Source organism: Thunnus thynnus, chromosome 24 (assembly GCF_963924715.1).
Source record: "Thunnus thynnus chromosome 24, fThuThy2.1, whole genome shotgun sequence".
Taxonomy (NCBI): Eukaryota; Metazoa; Chordata; class Actinopteri; order Scombriformes; family Scombridae; genus Thunnus; species Thunnus thynnus.
Window position 1 is genome coordinate 5,953,091 of NC_089540.1, and position 22,223 is coordinate 5,975,313.

At 40.0% G+C, this 22,223-nt stretch overlaps 2 protein-coding genes across 4 annotated transcripts in view; one reads left to right on the plus strand and one right to left on the minus strand.

Annotated features, from left to right (window-relative positions):
• The window catches only part of LOC137177108 (gamma-aminobutyric acid receptor subunit alpha-5-like), a 30,104-nt gene extending 15,531 nt beyond the window's left edge, over window positions 1-14,573 (minus strand). Inside the window, exons 1-6 of the mRNA XM_067583217.1 lie at window positions 13,684-14,573; window positions 13,011-13,092; window positions 12,083-12,207; window positions 10,431-10,498; window positions 8,931-9,151; window positions 3,760-3,842 (exon numbers count right to left, since the gene is read on the minus strand). Coding sequence (XP_067439318.1) covers window positions 3,760-3,842; window positions 8,931-9,151; window positions 10,431-10,498; window positions 12,083-12,207; window positions 13,011-13,092; window positions 13,684-13,699 — 595 coding nt within the window. The 5' untranslated portion in view covers window positions 13,700-14,573. The remainder of the gene's footprint in view (window positions 1-3,759; window positions 3,843-8,930; window positions 9,152-10,430; window positions 10,499-12,082; window positions 12,208-13,010; window positions 13,093-13,683) is intronic.
• The window catches only part of LOC137177107 (gamma-aminobutyric acid receptor subunit beta-3-like), a 64,139-nt gene that overhangs the window by 8,993 nt on the left and 32,923 nt on the right, over window positions 1-22,223 (plus strand). For 2 of the 3 annotated variants that reach the window (XM_067583214.1, XM_067583215.1), the window contains exons 2-4: window positions 15,521-15,568; window positions 17,231-17,322; window positions 17,463-17,530. In XM_067583214.1, coding sequence (XP_067439315.1) covers window positions 15,521-15,568; window positions 17,231-17,322; window positions 17,463-17,530 — 208 coding nt within the window. Of the gene's footprint in view, window positions 1-15,520; window positions 15,569-15,610; window positions 17,131-17,230; window positions 17,323-17,462; window positions 17,531-22,223 lie in introns of those variants that run through there. The other variant, XM_067583216.1, reaches the window with a different exon arrangement.

Below are 22,223 nucleotides of genomic sequence, written 5' to 3' on the forward strand. Positions count from 1 at the left end.
GAAAGGCTCCAAGGAGGAGAGTGATCATGAACTACTGATTCACTACTATATTCACTACAGCAGTGTGGGTTGATAGAAAGACTGAGGCTGAAAGATGACTCATTTGAGCATATTTTATTGTTTTCCCACTGCTCAAGGAGGCAGGATTTGTGCAACTTACACTATCATCTGTATGTTTATGGGGAACAAAGTGTTTCTAAACATCCACCTCACCATAAACACCAGCTTTGTAAAGTTCCAAATGATTTGTCTTTTTTGTCACAGAGCTGTCGATTATGGTAATCAAGTGGTAATTTCGGAGAAAGTAGTTTTCTTTAGTGACTCTTCTTTTGTCTATATGTTGCCTTCAGCCTGTGACCTTCCGCAGATGCAGATTTTATGTGATTGCTGTATGGTTGTCATGGTTTTCCAGACTGCTCATCACAGGGTTTTTCCAGCTTTTGTGTCTAATGTGCCAACAATTTTACTCACTGTTGTCTAGCTACCTTTAGAATGATTTAGTCTCTTTAGGATGTTTCTGTTTAGTATATTCCCTGTGTATCACAAATCACCTTTAACATAACTATTCTTCAATATATGTTTTGATTAAACAGACCCAAAAAACAGACTAGTGTCAGCAATGATTTCAAGTCTTAAAACTGATTCCTGTCCTTAAAGGAAATGAAGGAAATTACTTAATTTGAGGAATATGAAGCCATAAATGCAACCAGTCTCTGATGTCTTTTACTCAGTGTGTTAATCTATAATGTGTGACACCAGTTCAACTATCTCAACTCCCACTGATGTGTAGTCAAATAAGAAAATGCAGCACTTTTAGCTGCCATTATGTGTGCCTCCTAAATGAAATGCTTCATTTCTCTGGGCTCACCATAGAGTATTACTGTAACTCCTCGGTGTATAGTTTAGAACTGTATGGCTGAAGGCCAGCAGCTAAATTAGGATACAGGTACTGTAGTCCAGAATAAGGGATTAGTTGGCATTTACCTGGATCTACTTTAGAGCAGGCCTTCATGCTTTAATTGTACAATAAATCACTACTGTGGAAAACGAGTGCATGAATGCATACTTAAAGTTTGATCTTCATAAAAAGATGCTTATTCTGTGCAACATGCATTTAAAAAACAAAATATTGATTGAAATATCAGCAACTTACTTTGTCAGTTTTATGAATACAGCATTTAAATCATACTTTCTGTGAACAGTGGGTGAAATTTGCAGTAACTAAATAACAGAGAGACAGCTAACGCAAGAGAACAACAGTACATCAACTTAAAGCTGGCTGGTGAGCTAGCTTCAGCTAACCTTAGCTAAAGCTATTCACATTTCCAGTAGCTGTAACTGAAAAATATCCATTTTTATGAACTAACATCTTGGTCAGCAGTGCTGCCATCTCAGCTTTATGAATTCATTCAATCTAGTGAGATTAAGCTTCCTTTAAATTACATATCTGAATGTAGTACATTGGAAATTAATTTACAATATTGATTTCAATATAAATATCAATAGTGGATGAACAGAGGCACACAGCAAAACATATATACATTTATAATAAAATAAAAATGGAAATTAAATGGACATGAAAACTATTAAAAATCATACTTTGATGATTCTGCTTTTTCTCTTTGCGTTTCCCTGTACATGATCTAATCTGCACTGGTTCTATGGTGACGACTCCTGGGGTAAAATAATCATAATAATTAAATGAAGACAATAACACTTTCTATGTGTTATGCATTTTTTCAGCACAGCCTAAAAACCTGAAACCCTTTTTTCTCAACTTCACTGCTTCTGTAGTTACTGCTCTGTAGCTTTCTACGTCAGTACTGAATTATGAAATCATCATTCTGAAAGAGGAGGAGTGGATGGAGAGATTTGGTGGCTTTTTTTTTTTTAACACGGGAGATTAATTTTGCCCATTTTTCATTACACCATATAGTGTCTACTTTCATCCCCCACTGATGACAATAGTAAACAGCTGATCCAGTCAGAATACTGTCTAGTCTTGTGTCACAGATTACTGGACTAGTCACTTCAGCCATTTTGTTTACTTCATGAAAAGGGATTGTATTATTTTTTTCAGTTGGAACTATATTATCATATCCTGCACATTCACAGGTGTAATGTGGAGGTTCAAATATGTACAGCGTCGTGACACCTGAGGACAAAGGCTAAATGAGGAGATGCTCAGGTCAAACAGAGAGGGCACAGTTAGATACAAACAGAAATGATGAAAGGATAGATCTCCTACACACTACAGCCCGACTTCACCTTGTAAAACTATCACACCGTGTTGCCAGCAACACATTATTCCTATTATACACTCACACCTCTCACCTACAGGGCATTGCACAGGGGCGATTAGGTTAGAGTTTGTCACGGGAAGGCCCAGCAGCTCCTTACGCTGTAATTGGATTGCAGTCAAATGTGCTTCTTTTTACATAGTGAGTGTGGGTGGACTGTGTCTCACTGAAATCTGGGGATAAGAGCCTCATCCTTTTAGGCCAAGAGGCTCCTAAGGTGTGGCATTTAGCCAGACCTTTCTTTAAATACCCCCCAGGGCCACTCAGGTGTCCATCCATGTCTTCACTGGTAGGACACACAGACATACTGTCCCGTTAAGAAGGCATTAAGGAAAACCCTTCCGTCTACTGGCTTTATTAAGTGTTGCAGAACATGCAGTGATCTTCTCTTCTCTTCTTAAGTGTTGTTAATATTTGTTGCAAGAGAGGGCTATAAATATTTATCAAGGAAACTGCTCAAATCAGCCGGTTCAGAGGTCCATTAGGAAAACCAGTTGATGACACGTTACTGTTATCCAGGAACATACAGTTTGGATAAAATCACTTTAAAGTGACTGCAACTGATACTGCAAAACACACCGATGATGACTTACTGCCAGTTCATGATCCTTTCTAGGTCCTCCCTGAGAAAAATTCTCTGGCTAATGTCTTTATCTTACTGCTGCCAGTGAGACTTCAGTCAATGTAGCTGCATGTACAGTATATCTTCTTGAAATCACAATGTTTTGGCTTTGAGTTATGAATATATGGAACAAGTTACATTTATTATTATTATGTAGTTATTTACAATTACCCATGCATGATGTTGCTTCTCTGAATGTTTGAAATTTTAAAATAGTACAAAGTTAAAGTGAGACTATGTAACTTTTGAGAGAAGAAATAATACATTTTTGCTCTTACAAATGAAAAATTTAATTCATAAGCGATAAAATGCAGCCTTGCTCAGTTTAATACACTGAGAGGTTTTGCTGTTAAAGCCTTACTTGGTCTGGTATGACCTGTAGCTTATGGTGGCTAATGTTAGCTAATGTTAGCTAGTTTAAATAAATATTGCTCTAGAGTCACTATACTGACTTCACGATTCTTCTGCACTTGCTACAGTTACAATACCTTTGCTTTTTAGCCAAACTTTGTACCATAATAATCACTTGTAACTGCAGTGGCCTCTTTTCACTGAAACTCACACAGTCTTGTTTTTAATGTGTTTAACTTGGCAATGATGAATTTAAAGTAAGGAAAGCAAACTCAGCAATCTAGATAATGATGTTTCTAATCTGTCAGAGATGCAATGCATTAATTACCCAGAATGATGTCTTATTGTTTTCTATATTTAGATTAACCTTTTGTAAAACTTACCGCATTGGAGTGAATATCACCATTGTGTATCATAATAGCTGGGATTAGTGTTAACTGTACTGCAATTAAGAAATAAATATAACTTAGACATGATTTTACTCACAGCTGCCAAACTTGAGAGGGCAGGCGTGTGCATCCATGGGGAAATCCTCCAGCTGCATGGGGCATTCTGCTGATATGGTCAATCTAAGGCAAAAGACATACAATATATCAATTAACCATTTGACATAGCCTTGCTGGTCAATTATTTAGTAATTAACAAACAGCAAGAAATTTGGGAAAATGCACATTTTCTGTTTAGTTAGTATCTTACTGTTGATTCCTTTTCACCTAACCTTTAAATACTTAACTGCTTACAGAGTAACATGTAATTACAGGAATAGCTACAATTGCTAGATCACTAAAATTACAGGGTACTAAAAGCTATTTGTGGGACGGTTGTGGCTTTACTGCATTTACAATAGTAACCATTAAAGAATCTGCTTAAACAGTGAAATAAAGATAGAGAGATGTGGAAGGGAATTTGAAGATTATTCTGAAGTGTCACCATCAGCAAGTAAAATTACTCAGAAAGTGTGTCACTGATGATGTTTTTCTCTCATCAGTTTCATGCACAGCACTTGTAAGTGCAGCACATCCCTCTCACAGCAACACTGCAGTATTGCAGTGACAATACCACCACCTGGTGGCCACAGAGCGTCTCTGTTATTTGGTTTCTGTCTTTTACATGAGAGTTCAGTCTCTCTGTACATTTCATTGTTTTTCTTAATGAATTCTGGTTCACACTCTCATGCATGTCTTTTTTTTTTTTTTTTAAATGTCAGACGTCTATCCAGATCTTTAACCTCCTAATGAACAAAATTTGAGTCACTAAGGACGTGAGGTGGAAGTTATTTTCTGCTTCATTTAAATGTATTCAATTAGTCTACCTAAATCCCTCACAGACACAACAATAGCTTTTCATTTGCAACACATTTCAAAAGATTTTAGCTGCCATGGTTACGAAGCTGTGATGGTACCTCTCAGTCTGCTAAAAGAACCACAAGATTAAGTAAATCAAGCATACAAACATCATAATTATTCCTTTTCGTTTTTTTTTTTTTTAAAAGCTAGCTGCCCTAGATTGAATCAAATCCCTCTGGGTATTCTTGCTCCTTACAAGATAATAAATAGTAATACAGTGATATGATGACGTGGGTTCACTGAACTTAATGGGCTGGATGAAGAAAAATGAAGTGGTGTGGAAATCAGTGCACAAAACATACATTTATTACATTAAAAGTTTCTCTGGCGTTTGTTTTCTGCTTGAACCATCCAGGCATATGAACAACCTCAACATTAATTACAGAATAAGGTAAATGATTTATTTTTTTTCTCCAGTTCTGAGCTATTTCATAATCTTAATGACAACTGTGTCTCCAAGATGTGGCAAAATCCTCTTGGGTCATGTTTTCTTATGCTCCAAAACCTCCTGCACGTATCTACTGCAGGACTTTCCCCCTATCGTTAAAGCGCATGAAGCATAACAAAGTGGGATAAGAGGGCACCTCTGGTCCCCTCAGAGACGACTGTTTTGGGGCTCAGCTTGCTTTCCACATCACTGCAGGATTACCCAATTGCATTATTGTGTCTAAAACAGCTGAAGGATTTTGTACGGAGGAGAAAGAGTGTCTTTGGGATAAATAAATTAGAACATGACTGTTGGCTATTATACCCTGTTCTAATTATTCATGTGGCCTTGCTCCATTAGCAGGGATGCCTGTAAAGATAGTTGCTTTTCATTTTGGGTGTATTCTGATTTGTGTTTCGTGCTAGAAATCTAAATCAGTCCATTTTAAAGTCAGAATCTATGTGTCACATAGTTATGATTTTTCTTCCATGATCCTGTTAGCCTATAGGCACTGTGGAGTGGAAAGCATTTCTCCAGTACATCCCCAGAGCAGCATACTGACCTTCACTTCACACCAAATGGAAATCTAAAGTTTCCAATACACCTGACCTTGCAGAAAAGTCATGAACTTGGATGCCATGACAATCGTAGAGGGCTGAGTTTTGAATCACAAAGCTTTATGCTGTATTAACTTGAGCCACCATGCAGCACCATCAGTTTTTTCACACTAACAAGCACATTTTTAAACTCTCTCAACTTGTATTTCATACAGTAGCTTTCATGGGATTTGGGGTTATATAATCTATCCAAGGTATAAAAAACAAACAAAATATAGAACTGTTAAAAAAGGTTAAAAATCAACTGTCATTATAATTCATACATATAATAATTGTCAGTATGGTAGCATTTTCAAATCATTAGATAGAAGGCCACCAGTCTAAAGGCAGCATGAACGGCCACTCAACTGTACCTAATGATAATGGTGTGTAATGCACTCACTCTGTGGTAAAATAGAGGCTTCAACCAGCTGATAAAGATGTTGCTGCCTATCTGGTATCCGGCTATAATGGGCTGCCATCAAGCCAGTATGCATTAAGCTCACAGAGTGCGGTGAAAAGGGGCATTTTATGAATTATCCATGGAGACAAACGCATAGAAATTTGCTCTATAAAACCAACCACTCGTTCTCGGAGTAATGGTTTTTCGAATGAGGCGACGGCACAATCGCGTTTGGATAGGGGAGGGAAAAGAGAGGAGTGTGAGCGAGTGTGGGGACAGTTGTGCGAGGTGTTTCATACATTGTTTACTAGTGTGTACATGTTTTAAGAGTACAGCTGTATCTTTGCTGAGTGTGTTTGTATGTGTGTGTGTGGTGCTACATGTTTAACACATTCAGAGTGCACTTGTGTGTTGTCTGGGTGGATCCTATGGGGATCTGTCGTGCTTTAACTACATACACTTAACATGAACGCTATGAAACAGTTTATAGGCTAAATTTAATCTTTATTGTTTCTCATAGTAAATCATGTAAAGCTGATATAACTACAGTTATATTAAGAAATTGGGTCATTTTTTTCTTTAAATATTCAACTTTTTGTTCATATTGGAGAGGTTTTGGCTCATGATGATCACTGGTAGCAGGATATACAATAGTTTAGCTATCTTTTTATTTAACCCTGATGTTCTGGTTGGGGTCCTGCAGACTCTGGGCCATCTTTAACAGCTCAAAAACATGTGTAACATTGTTTTATCACCTAATTTTATGAAAAAATACCTCACAGAAATGATTCTGAACTGCTGACATGAATCAAATGTCTTATACAGAAAACTACACTTCTTTTTGGGCTCTCAGAGACCCCAGCTGTAAAACAGTACAGTACTTTATATACATCATTACCAATCCAAAGTCCTAAATGAGTTTATTACAGTTTCTTCATAAGAGGTGTAACAGAGAGTTAGACCTTTCTGGTATCTATTTTACCCCCAAAATAAGTAACGTCTTCATGGTATTTTGCATATTTTGTCACCTTCATTAAATGTGCAAGCCCAGTTTGTGGCAAAGGGAAGAGTTACCACTTCAATACTTTCCTATAAAAGTACTATAATTGGGTATAAATAGACAGAAGGCTGAATACAAAACACTAATTGCCACCAGTGCACATTTTTATCCTTATTCTAAGACAACTAACTGTAAAATGTAATAACACATAGAGCAAACGGGAATAAAGAGAGACAGAAAACCGCTGCTGCTGAGTTAGCTGTAACCTGCAAGTACCCAGATGGCCTGTGTGTGTATGTGTGTGTGTGTATGTCCGTGTGTGTTTATGCAGGAAATAAAATCAGTGCTGCCTGTGGTTAAGCTCTGCTGGTAATGACGAGCACAGTACTGTAACAATCAGACGATTAAAAGCAACCTACTGCTGCTTCATTTCTACTGTGGCAGGGAATCTGATGCCATTTTTAGATCATGGAAGCACAAGCTCTCTCTCTCACACACATACATAGTCATATATACATATATATATATATATGCATTTCTGTATGTATGCATAGATTTCCATAAAATTACACATATGGAAATGAACGCTGCACTCACACTCACATTCATGCAGTCCCTTACTTGTAAAGCTTAAAGGTCAAAGTTCAGTGTCACTATAACTGATTGCTGCAGAAAACATGTTTGACACCCTGCTTGATGTGTGTATTTCTGTATACGTACAGTGTTGTTGCGTGCGACAAAGAGGCGTCTATAAATACGCACTCTTCTTTGTATATGTATATATGTCAGGATGGATGCATATGGATAATCTGTCTTCCATCCAGCATTATTCTCCCTGTGGGTGGCACTGGTATCAGATAGAGTGCTCTCATCCGTGATACAGTCACTCTTAAGTCCTGCAGCTACAGTAACTCCTGAGGATAAACACTAAGCGTAGAATTATTCTAATTCTCTGGTCCAAAGGTCAAAGCAAGTCCTCGTGCTTACGCTGGTGTTCCACAAAACAAAAACAATAATTTTTTTTTATGTCCGAGAGTTACTTTAGGGGCTCATTTCATGTCATTCTCTCCCCACATTTTAACCTTGTTTTGTTTGTGTGTAAATGCTGGTGGTTTGACTTTATAGTGATCGCCATCTGGAGTTCAGAGTTGGCCTATTTCTTTCTCCTCTTTTTTTCTGATTTACTGCAACATTACTGCCAAAAACTATAGTTCACAATGAGGCTGCTTTTCATAATGAATGATCTCCCTCTGCAGTTTTTAATCAAAACCCTACATTTAAAGAGACACTTCATTCTGGGATTTATATTCCATAATCTCTCAATATGATTAATCAAACTAAAAAAAATAGAAGAAATTAAAAGATTTTAAAGAAATGCATGAAACACTTAATATTTCTCTTTTTCCTACTGCAATGTGGACAAATCAAATGACTGTGAGCGGCCACTGGGTGACACTGTTCTCCTGCAGTCTGAGTCACACACTGAGGATTTCTACTCACTGTATTTATCTCCAAGCACAAGGCTGTAATATTGTTTTTTTTTCTGTTGGCCTTGCTGGCTATTCTCCTTATTTTAATGTAGCTACTCTTAAACCTTTCTTTCTCTCTCCTCCAATAAATGTTGTAGGGACGAGAGGTCCTCAGTTCACTTGAGAATTTTGAGTCATAATACTGGTGTAAAAATACAGCGCCTTGAACATCATTACAGTGCAGAGAGATGTACTTTTCCATGACTTGCATGATATTTTAAATTAATAAAGATGTCCAAATCCAACAGGTGCAACCAACCTTGGGCACAGAAGAGGTTTATAATGAGGGTTGTTGTGAAACCAAACTTACACAAGAATACACCTGTTTCTGTGATGACGTCTGTATTATGACCTACCTCATAGTGTAAAGCAAAGTTCCATCATCTTTCAGCCTAAGCAGCTTGTTAGGTGTGGTCATGTTGTGAGCGATGGACTTCTTGCCATTAAGGAAGAAAGTATCGGGGGTCCAGATGTTGCTGGCCAGCAGGTTATTCAACGGCAGCATCTCCATGGGCCCTTTGAAACACAGACGCTCGTCCTTCCAGCTCTGACGGAAGAACACGTCTATGGTATATTCCTGAGATAAACAGAAAAAAGAAAGGTGTCTATTTTAGACAGTTCTACTAGAAAAGGTGAAAAATATTAGTTTCAGCTTTGCACATTTACCCCTAAAGTCGTCTGAGGTAACTGTTAGGACTCAGAAGCCACGTGATGACTGCAATCATATCCACCAGTCTGTCTGCTCTGTTATCATTTTATCCCAAAAGATGCTGAAGGGTCGCCAAAGGCAAAAGATCTTCCTTTGGATGGAGCGTCTATTTCACTCATAAATTTCAGAACATCTATTTTTTTGGTGTGTGTTTACCCAACGCAAGAATCTAAAGTTATATTGGGTTACAGTTCATGGTTCCCAACACTGTTGCAGCCTAATTTTCTGATTTAGACTGATAGGATTGTTGTGCTTTTACACAAAATCATTCCCTAACGGAGCTTTAAATGTTTTTTTCACATTTTGAGGTTTATTTAGTGTTACAAGGAAAGTACACTGAGGAAGAAAAGCTAATTTAACTTGTTTCTTTACACTCAATTGCCAATCAGCATAAAATGGTCAAACAGTGTGCTTACCATTACAGTCTTTATGCCTTCATAAATCCACTAAGATTTACGGATACGGTGATCAAACATTGCGGTGCGTAAATCCATCATTACTCTACTCGTGTGTGAAATATCGATTAGTTTCAAGCTAAAAAAGAACAAATGAGCAAGAAACAAATACAATACTCCATCCCACAGAATAATAACGCTGTTAGCAGACTGACATATAAGCTTTTATGGACCGCAAAACCATTCAAGTCTCTTGCCACATTTCATTAATCAATCACGTGCCCTTGTCAATACCTTTTTCAAGTCAATTATAGGAAAGTGGAAAGTTTGATCACAGCTGTGTCAAAGTGTGCCAGGGATACGGCACGGTGGAACAGAAGACGTAATGAAAGAGGAGATTTAATGCCTTTTCTTATCCAGGTGGAACCTTAAAGTTCATAAGAGAATGGTTTAATAAGGGGATGAATCATTTGGAACAAGATGGAATGGGCCAGCCACATTGCATTAAATCTTCAAGCTTTAAGTCATCCGCATTAATTTCGTCTCATTTACAAGTGGACAAAAAAAGAGCCAATTTTCAAACTAGGACATGGCTGTACTTCCAAGGAACAGCAGGAGCAACGGTGCCAGTCTCATGAAATGTAAATATATGTTTCGATCTAAAAATACCTACAGTAGTCTGGATGGCTTTTGGAGACACGTGTGTTTGTCTGTCTTTGTGTATCTATGGTGTTTGCTCCGGATGAACTCACCATCTCCGTGTCAGACACCGGGCCGAAGCTTGTGACAAAAATATTCGTCTTGATCTCTGTGACGTTCTCTGTTGGGAGAGCACAGTTGGAGGTCAAAGAAAGGCAATGAAAAGCTTTGTAACGTGAATGAATTTTAACTGGGCCAATATAAGACAGATTTTTTTTTCTTAAATCAATATTGGGGACATTCTTCCCCAACAACAGCCACGCAAAATGTCTGTGAAATTTCTGTATATATTTGATGTATTATTGATTAATCTTATTTTCTAGATTAATTGATTCATTGATTAGTCTGTAAAATAGTGAAAAATATCCCCTTCAGTTTACCAGAGTCCAATAATGTCTTCAAATGTCTTGTTAAGAAGATATTCAACTTACAACTATCAAAAGAGAGAAAAGCAAGAAATCTTTACATTGGAGAAGCTGGAACTAGATAATGTGTAGAATTTTTTGCATAAAGAATGACAATTAATTATCAGAATAGTTGCAGATTCATTTTCTGTTAATCCACTAATCTATTAATCGACTACTTGTAGTTGCAGAGGCTTTTACACCTTGGCAATGTAAAATTAGGAAGGAAATACTGGTTGCTTATAACTTGACGGCATGCAAATGGTCAAGTTTAAAGATACTGATCAATGAAATCAGTGTTCAGCATCAATATTGGCATTCAAAACCCCACATCGTGTTTCCAGCAAAGACTAAACTCAATATTCACACAAATCCATGTACTTGCATCATTTCTTCACAATGCATTTCTTGTGAGCATGATGTGAAAAAGGTAGGACGTTATTTCTGTCATTTGTACCAACAAAGCCGACAAAATCTCCGCCATGCATATAAATTTAGTCCTGGCAAACCAGAATTGGCCGTGCTGTGGAGAGCAGCTTGTTGAATGCTGAATGAAGGCCTGAATGTTTTTCTGGTATGTATTTATAGGCCCCTCTTGTCAAGGATAGCAACCGTTACCAGGATGTGAGAGCAGGCTTTTGCCATGACACATCAGGCATTTGGTATGAAAAAAGCCTCAGTTCCTCCTATTACGGGACAAGTACTGCGCTGTACGAATGTAGGAAACAAAGTGGAATGAGGACCAATGTTATTAAGCCAAAATAAAGAGCTGGTTAGAAATCAGGGGAATGAATGCTGTAAGAGTCACACCATTAGCGATCGAGGTAGGAATGGAGTCAGGGACAGCGAAAAAGGAAAAAATGAAAAGCTTTCATTTCAATAGCCTCTCAGAAAAAGAAATCTCCATCTTTGAATGGCAATTTCTCAGCTCTCAAGGTTATCTCCTGTTGCCAGGGTGAAGAGCATGTATAAAACACACACAGCACACTGAAATCAGGCTGTGCAGAAGATGGCTTGATTGATTTTACTCTCTCTGGCATGGCGGCGTACAAAGCACAGACCGAAATTCATGATCCTCAGAAGGAAACACGACATCGGACGTGATCAACATGTGTGTGTGTTCACCTTAGCTGACACGGGAGCAAATTCCACATCTGCTCGCACGGTCGCCCAGCATTTCCCATGAATCAGTGCATGAAATCGCAACGGGAATATGGGCCTCCTGTAGTAGAGCGCTCTGAATGTTGCATCTGCAATGCTAAAATGGTAAAATAAGGGGAAAGAAATTGTCCCCAGCAAACCTCCAAGACCCGGCCGGAGCCTGTTGTCATAACCGTCAAGCAGCCCGTCCAGGATCCTGGTGAAAACGGTGCTGTTGTCGTTGGCGGCTGCCTCCTTCTGAGCCTCTGAGGTGGACTGACAGAGACTAGGAGAGGACAGGAGAGGAGACAAAGAAAGGAAACAAGAGTAAAGAGACTATGAGAAGAAACAACAGTAGACCATTCTCTGCAGGACATCAAACATGACATGGTTGCTGTGATTAATTAGCTTACTGCATTAAGGACAGGCTTGTTGCAATTAATTATTGAACATAAATACAGCTTACAACCACCAGTAGAGATAATTAAGGCTTTGACATGTGATCTAAATAAATGAGCTTCTCCACCAAATATGGCAAGAAGCATTATGTCTTCCACATCCTATATAGCACAAAACACTGTGCTCATGCTCAGGTATTAAAGATATACATCCAAAACAGGTTAAGAGCTGGATTAGAACATAGTGTGTGATCCTAAAAGACATTGATTTACTCAGATGAGAGTGGACTATTCCTATGATTTACTGACAGCATTGCCAAAGATCTCTTTGCTTTTCCTGAGTGCAGGACAGCCACTTAAGCAGTGGTGGAGCAGAGTGCAGCTCGGATATGCGATCAATCACAAAGAGGAGGCAGAGCTGGCAGTAATCCTCAGCAAAAAAAGTATAAGAATATCCAAGCATTTCATTTACAATATTGCAGATCACTGATTGCAACTTACACTTATGACTGAATAGGATTTCACAAATGGCAACTTTAATACATTTTTAAAAAAAAGGAAAAGCTGCGTCTTTAAGTTGTTTATTTAGCGGGTATGTTGCATGTTTAAATGAAAGAACCACTTTAAAGCTTGACATTTCTCTCCTATATGTTCAAAAACATCTTCACATACTGTATGTTTTTTAGTTTACCTATTTTGGCATCCACACAGGAACAGGAGGGAGAGGATGAGCCGTGCCATGGCTGAAATCCTGCTCACTTTGTTGTTTAGAGCTGTAACACACATCCACATACAGAGAGAAACAAACAAAGAACAAAACTGCATCACTAAAATCATCACCATCATGCAGAAAAATATTGATGTTGAACTAACCTTCTGTTTTAAACAAAATAAACTAGAAGACATCCTAGAAAGGCACCCCAACTCACACAAAGAAACTCTTCACCCCGCTGCATACAGAGGCAGACCATTATAGGAATCAGTAAATCAAGCGGCGGGACAATCTCTGCTCAATGAGGCTGCAATCTGCAACTCTTACAAATCTCCAACTCACAGTCTTCACACACACTTTAAAAGGCAAACATAAAGACAAGACTTCAATTGTTTCCTGCAGTATGTCCCTATTGTGTAAAGCTTCTACTGCGTTTCAATTCGCATCCAACGCATTACAATTCACACGGGCCAACCCCCCCTCAACCCCTAAGCCCCCCCTCCCCTCCTCTCCCCTCTTCTCCCCTTTCCTCCACCATCACCTTTTTCCACTCTCTCCATCACCAACCAAAAACATGAAATTGAATTCATTCCTATTATGGCCATTTTGCCATGCTGTGTTTAATTAGCCAAGGGGATAAAAAAGGGGGTACCTGAATGCAGATCCATCACCTCACCACCAGGGTTTATCTTTTTTTGGCTTTTTTCCCCCCCAAGCAGCAGCGACTGGAGGCTGGGGGTCTCCGTCGGCGGTGTAGAAACTGGGTTCAATCACCTAATCCCCGTACGTGTCGGTTGTCTCCCCTCCTTCTTCTCTTTAGCCTCTCCACCATGGGCTGTTTCTCTCTCTCTCTCTCTCTTCCTCTCTCTCTCTCTCTCTTTCTCAATCAGCGGATCCCCATCAGGCGGTGTTGTAGTAGTCTGTCTGGCTACACCGCCTCCCTTCTTTACTGCCTGCTGCACCGCGTCTCCTGCATCGCCTCCAGAGGTGTTGCAGCAGCATCACACGGGCTGCTTCCTCGGTCTTGTCCGCCAGCCTCGGAGGAGACTGGAGTCACTCCACATTTTTTCGGTCTCTTTTGCTACAGTATACCGCCTACTGCCGGTGCGAGAGAATGAAGTGCTGCAATGGAGGTTAATCATTTTATTATAGGTGCTCCCCATTGGTGGGTTGGGAGGAGGAGGCGCACTGGCGGTGCAACTAGGGGGGAAGGCAGATGTTAACAAAATCAGGTGTGGGTTTTTTAAACCCTATTGCTGAATCCAACAGCAAAGATGACGTTTTTTTCTGTAAGTGAGGCCACCAGTGGCCCCCAACCTTGTTTGCCTGACGTACCCCCACATCCCTGTCAGATGAATTCAAGTATTAACACCACCTGTTTGTTCCAAATGTGTTCATATTATATATATTACAAGACATAGCCATTTCAACCATTTATACATTACGTTTACATAATAATTTCACTTGTTATTCCCTTACTACCTCACTTTCAGGTGTTAGTTTTGGAGCTACTCTGCAATTTTCCGTGTATTCCCTGGCACCTGCCAAACCCTGGTTGGGAATCACTGGCATACAACAATAAAATGTGAGCTTTGACAGCCTAGCGCCGAAAAAAAACTTAGAAATCAGATACAATAATGTCGAGCTGCTGTTTTTTTTCTGTTAAAGAGATAACTGTGTGTGTGTGTGTGTGTGTGTGTGTGTGTGTGTGTGTGTGTGTGTGTGTGTGTGTGTGTGTGTGTGTGTGTGTGGACGGGGGTTGGTGGTCCGCTCCCCATGGAGATATTTTACTCCCAAGGGTTAGTGTGTGAAATAATACAAAAATAGCGAGACGCTGCATTTATTTGGTTTAGCCAGTTCAGTGTTTTAATATGAGTGTCTGCAAAAGTTCCCAGTAAACAAGTCCTCTTCAATAAAGTCTCGTTATCGTCCTGACGGTTGCCATAAGAGGGTAGCCGAGTTCCATGTTTCGTAGACGGTAATTAGTGTCTGATTTTTAACCTCCCTCTACTTTCTTGAATCAGTCTGGAGATGCAGTGTGTGTGTGTGTGTGTGGATGGAAGCTGCGGGAAATGTAATGTCCCCTCGGGAGCTTGATTTCAGCACCACGCCTGGTGCGGACAGCTCCTGCAGACCGGTTGGACAAGTGTGTGAGAAAAGGAAAGACAGAAAAAAAAGATGCACAAGTGTGTGTCTGTGTGCGTTTGTGTGGTGATGATGAGAGGGTGGGGGGTTAGTGGGGGGGGGGGTCTCCCAGAGGAAATTGACTTTCAATATTTGCCCTGCAGGCATCTCACTGTTTCAGATTTCTGGTTTACCGCAGGCTACAAAACTGGGTAGAAACAGAAGCTATACAGACCACACAGATCAATTAACTAAACCTAACAAAACTGCAGTTCATAAGCCCGCTCACCTGCCTTTTAATTGATCAGTGTTTCCAGTTTTTTTCTTTTTTAATAATTAATGACGTTATCGCCCTTTTCTTTCAGGAATGCTGTTGACGGAAACAAGAAGTTGTTCGCCATCTATGACACCAGGTAGGAAATGTCACAACACACACACACACACACACACACACACACGCACACACACACACACACACACACATTACTTATTAACGAGCGCCTTCGCTCGTGCGCGCGCGCACGCACGGTCCCAATTATCCACGGAATTTCCAACATCGACTCCCATATTTCTCAACCTAAATAATTGATGGCAGAGCCCCACATTTTAGATAAGGAAAAGGAGCCATTATAGACGATTAACAGGCTGATCAATCACAACCATCGATTAATGGGTTGATAAATGCAGCCTGTCCCTCTTCGATATTTCGGGTCCCGCCATTTTTACAGGAAGCACAGGGGAAGGGGATTGGCGCAGATGGCGTGAGGAGCACTGTAAAAAATGTCCATTTTAACAAGCCAATTTGGTCTAGGAGTGAGAACTAAAATGTTGAATGTTAGTGGAGGGAAAGTGAATTGATTAGACTAGATTCCAATTAATTTTTGCCAGTTTCAGATTTATAGCCTAAAAAAAGTCCAATTATCAAGCAACATGGAGTAATGAGTTCATCTAAAAAAAAAAAGAAAAGAAAAGAAGAAGAATTGGAAGAAGAACTTCACTGTTTTCACACATGCATTTGTATAATGTCCTCTGTGGCTCTGAAGGGAGCTTTTATAATGATGTCATGAGAAATAACCCTGATGATGTCATCAGGATTATTTTGATTAATTAGACTTCCATTCTTTTAACAGAAAATCTTAATTAATAATTTGGGATGTGTAGTTTGAAAGACATTTACCAGCCATGGAGGGTCTAATGAAAAGATGCCACTGAGCTGCATTATGGGAATTGTAGGATCCTGCAACTTAAAGAAAATGTCCTTTTAAACAGTTTTTGACACTGTAAATGGACAGTTTAAGAAAAATAAATATATTTATGATTTAAGAACATCATGGGAGAAGTTGATATGGTCATTTGCCTGATAAAGAAGTGTGTTACTTTCCCTGTTGGCAACACACACTCCAAAAAAAGCTAAAAAAAAAAAAAAATCTCACTTCACAGACCGTACTGCAGCTACTGGAGGGCATTTTTTACAGTGTATAAGTGTTGGGCTTCATCTCTCATTTGAACAAGCCGAGTGCCTTCACCGCCACCAGCAGCAGCATCCCTGCGCACCCTCCTCATCAATATGCGCTTCAGCTCCTGAATGCTCTTGCACAGGCAGAGACGGCAAAGGAAAAAGCAGAGCCAGTATTTATGACAGGGAGGCGATGTCAGCCCATATTTCATATCTGACTCCATCCATAGCAAGCCGCTGACTTTTCACCCCCCTCCTCCTCTCAGCCCGACTTTCTCCTCTTGGGCAATCAATGGATTTACTCTGATTTTTGAAGAGCGTCCGGAACCGTCTCGACTGTTGATTGAGGCGGGAGGGCTCTTCGCTCTTGTTGTGGTTGTAAACAAGGAAACAAATTAAGAAAAAAAAAGAAAGAAAAGAAAAGAAAAAGAAAGAGGTGATGTTGGCTTTGCACAGGGTTCGTCAATTTCGCGTCTTTTCCGCGCTGGTTGTCGGTTCGATTGTGTGTTGCGCGAAAAGGTGAGTGCTTTTGTCATTTAGTGAAGTCAAGGTTATTGCCCTGGCTGATTGATACAGGAGTCAAGGTGATGTTTTGCTCTTGTTTTTGATGTCATTCCAGCGTCAATGAACCGGGCAACATGTCTTTCGTCAAGGAGACGGTGGATAAACTGCTGAAGGGATATGATATCCGACTGAGACCGGACTTTGGAGGTATGTGCTGTGTTTACCCCCCTCCCCGTTAATCCTCCTTCACGCCGTAGGCAGCTTTATTTTTGGCGCCATTCACAGTGTTGTGGTCAGGTGTAGAGGTGTAGGCCTATATACATATTCTGCTGTTTAACCTCTTCCAGGGGCCCCTGTTGCAGTCGGGATGAGCATAGACGTGGCGAGCATAGACATGGTGTCAGAAGTCAACATGGTGAGTGAATTTCCATCACACAATTGCTGTTTCTCTGTGTTTACTCAAGCGCATAATGCACGCAGCCCCTCTCCCCATGTCTGTCTGAGCTGATACAGAAATGTATTGGCACTCACACAACATGATTCCTTAGCTGTACAGTATGCTGGCTGGCTGACTGTAGTAGGAAGTGCTGACGTGAATCCAGTTTTTCTTTTTTTTCTTTTTTCCTTTCAGGCCATTATGTGATGGTGAGATGGATGGGTTGGGTTTCCTGTAAGCAATAAAACATATTTATCTCACAGACTGGCAGCACAGTGTTACCTTACATACACAGAGAGCTCAGCCTGGGTGTAAAAATAAAAGATAATACTGCAGCTTCCTGGTCCTGCTTCCAACAGTGCTGATCCTCAGACAGTTGCATCGACTGACTGAGAGAAGGGATGGAAAGCTGTAACTGTGTTTTCACAATCAATACGACGCATATGCAACGCACAGAGCGTGGAAAATATGCACTGAGCGCATAGTAGACTCTCCAAGTCATGCACTGAAGAACATTTAAATCTTTTTAACCTTCATAACCGACAGCCGGAGGAAGCCTCACTTTGCTGTGCTTGTTAACCTCTTGAGCCACAGTTAACAATGTTCAGGAGTGCAGGAGTGTCCTCCCAGGTGGCCCACAGAGCAGACAGCTATCAGGGAACTCTGATTGGATTTGCTAATTTGCGAGCCGGACGCTGTGTTGACACGTGTACCCACATGCAGTGAAGTAACTTCAGGCTATTGTTTTTCAGGCTGTTCTTAAAATATCAGCTGACGATGACCCAAATTGCATCGGAAACGAGTGACACCGCCTCACCCCATTAGCTGGATTTCCTTTCTTTTTGCAGGAAAATATGATGTTTTAAGTCTCCCAGCAGCAGATTGAATGACCTGCTCAGGTGCAGACGTTGTAATTGGTTTTGGATCCAGGCTTTTAAAACCCACAAGCAGCAAACACCGATTCCAGATCAACACCTCTACACTGACACGTTTCGTGTGCCTTTGTAGGTGTAACCATTATGACTTTTATTAGAGATGATGGCTGGTGAGCTTGTGCGCCTTTACGACAATACAGTCACTAAAGCACTGCAGTCATGAGGAGTCAAATTTAGATCAGTCAGGGATGCAGAAGTTTACTCCTCAACCTCTCCTATATATACACTGTCAACTCAAGCATCATGACATAAAAATGTACAGAAAATCTTTTCCGCACATGTAATGTCTGATCCTTATTGACCAGATCTACTAAAAGAGGAAAAAGGCTAGATTTTTCCTGCGCCATATTAGAAAATCATCATTATGTGTCTGGTGGGATGTGTGTGTGTGTGTGTGGGCGGGTGTTGATCAATGCTAATGACTCAACGATTACTTCACCAGGTGATTTCTAGCTTTGACTTTCCAGCTAGTGCTCTGGGTTGAAGCACCCCTGTAGTTTGCCCTCTGCCTCCTACAAATTCTTTTATACCACTAATTTCTTTTGACAAAGATGGTTTAAGGGTAACGTACAAGTAATTGCTGGGTTATTGCCTGGTTTATGTTTAGTGGCAATGATTTTTCACATTAAGGAAGTGTTATGCCACACACAAGTCACAAGGAGGTGGTCAGGGTGGATGGTGGGTGCACAAAGTGTTGGATGCACAAACTTTGGCTTTGGGGAAAGGTTGAAGTTTCGGTCAGATATTAGTAAAGTAAACTGTCTCCTGCTTCAGATCACTTTTAATTAGAGCCGAAACATTTAGAGTAGTCGAGCTTCCAGCTTCTCACTTGTGAGGATTTGTCTTTTCTTTGTCTAGTAAAGTGATACTTTAGGGGGTTTTGGACTGTTGATTGGGCAAAGCAAGCTATTTGGACTTTAGGAAATTGGCCTTTTTTTCACTGTTTTCTGACGTTACTATGGTATATTTAATGGTATATATATTGCTTTTGTTTCATCATCTTGCTGAATCTTTTTGAACTTATGCATTTTGTAATCCTTCGATGATTCTCGTCATATTTTATCCTGTTTTGTAACCTCTGTTTTACTTTGTGTTGCTATCTTGGCCTGTAAAAAAAAGATTTTTAATCTCAATGAGGCACCTTCAGGGTCAAATAATATATGTTGTTTATAGACCATACACATAATCAGCAGATTAATTAATTAATTCTTAGTTGTAGCCCTGCTTTTTAATTTTTCAGTATTAAACCAAGACCACAATCTTTCCCTAAACTTAACCAAAACATTCATTTGTCAGCCACTCATCATTCATTACAAAATATTTCCTCATCGTGTTGATAAAAACAAATTCCAAGTGGCATTACATCTCTCAAAATGTATTTGCTGTTGTAAATGTGTAGTATATATCCCCTTGGTTGCATGGGATGCTATCATGCAGTGATGTAACATATTGTAGCATATTGTTTTAGCCAAGCCTTCATGATCCATGCTAAAAGCTTTGTTTGCCAAGAGTTCAGTTGCTAATATTAACCAGCAAGCCAACAAGGCTATTCTCTACAGAGCGTATGAAGGCAGCTGATCAACCAGGGAGCCAGACAGCTGAGATCACACTTAAAGTGATGATTAATTAGGTCTATTTCTCATTGCCACCAAAGCACCGAGGGACTGCACATGTGCATCTGCGCTCATTAAACGAACAATTTCTGGCTGTTATCCAGTGTTGAAACCAAAACAAGACCGGTCAAGCTGTTTGTTATTTTTGCACCAGTGTTTGACATTTGGTGGATGCTTTTCATCTTGTGCAAGCTACAATGCTGGGGCTGTCTGCAGTTTTGGGGGGGGGGGGGGTTACCGGAGGGAAATGGATAACGAGTGCTTTTGTCCCGACAATGACAGTGCCATGCTTTATCCACCGAGCAGCACTAAACAGCAGAGCCTCGACAAACGCTGCTCTCTCCATTTCTTTCGTAAATAAGTTGCTATAGGCTCCATCATGCGTTCATTTCAATAAAACTTCAGCTACTAAACCCACTTCATCAGTCTAGCGGAGCGACCCACGGGCATAATCTGCAAACCAGTTTTAAAAGTTGAGGGTTTGTTGAGACAAGTACTGCTTGCTATGATGAAATCCTGCTCAATGTTTTTTTTTTCTACAAGGAACACAGATTTGCAGATGAAGAAACAATGCCGCTAAATTCCAGGCTTGATGTGACGCTCTCTATTATACAAAGAGAAAAAGAGAGAATGCAACACAACACAAGCATATAAAGTGTAATTTGTGAGTAAAAGGTGTGAGAAATCTAAAATCTACTCACTGTTGTAGAAAACCAAGACGAAATTAAAGCACCTGATGACCTTGTTAAGAGAAGGGTGGTTAATTTTGGGAGCTGGGGTGAGGTTAAGGTTAAGTCAAAGAGCATAAGGTTAACAAAGTGACAGATAAATCAGTACAAAGGGTAAAGGTTAGGCATCGAATGTGGGGTTTAAGGTTGAGGTGTAGCAAATGAGTGTGAGTCAATAATCACAGGTATTACAAGGTAATATATGTGCATGCATATGAATGTGCAGTCTGTATTGAATGGAATGTAAAAGACTGATTGGTTCTTGTAATGGGTTAAGTGCTTTATTAGGGACTGTACAAAAATTATTAGCAAGGAGAGGAGGTGAGAAAATGGGGAAGATTATGTTCTTTTCTTTTTGCTGAAGGAATGGTTGACTTTTTTGAAAGTAGAAAAGCATCCTTGAAGTTTTTTCTCACCTTAAATTTATATTTTAGCCTTCCCATGCAGAATTAATAAAATTTAAACAAAATAGTTACCAGTGAAGGCTTTAGTGTGCACAATCCTGTCTCCATTTCAACCACCTAACAGGACCAACATGTAAATCTTCATGGATATTACTGATTAAATGTTATCTCTACCAATAGTCGTACCCTCCTTCACTTTAGTCTGCATCATAACATACAGTATAATAACTTAAATGTGCTATATTAAGTTTGTCTGTATTATAATTATTAAATAATGAATGGTGAAACTAGTTGTAGCAATCAGTATTTTAGTTTTCTGATATTGAGAGGGAAGTCCAAAGAAAATATTAATAACACTGGGGTGTGTCTTCACCCCCTTCCTCACCCCAATAATTTGTGTACAGTCCCTTCATACTCACTATTGATGATTAATTCCTAAGTGGATCTCTGTTTGCTGCCTCACATTATATATTCCCCTGACTCCTATACACATCTCTACTCTGGATTTATTTGATGTGTAGTGGGAGTTCATTTCATCAACCCAAGCCAGTAGAAGGTGGTTCTTGCAGCACTATGAGCCCTGGGAATTTTACTGGACATTGCGCTAGTGCAATCAGTAGATCAAGAGAGTGAGGAATAAAGAGAAGTGGAGAACTATTAGATCTAAAGATTTATTGAGTGACCGAGTGATACAGAAAAGAGCAGAGAAAGCAAAGGATCAAAGATCTGAGAAATCCAGTGAAACGAGAGACGCAGAGAGAGAGAGAGGAGGTGGTAGCTGATCGAAATACCCCAGCAAGTGAATAAAGCATCTGGCTCGTCCAAGAATCCACCTGGCGGGGCAGGTCGACAAAGTCAGCTTCTGCTACTCCCGACGTCTTCGTGGAGCGAGAGCTCCTGCACTAGCAGATGCTAAAGCGTCTGAGAAAGGCACTAATTACCTCTGAGGTTTGTTTGTGGTGTGCCGGGGGCCTCTGCTGATGAGAAACACA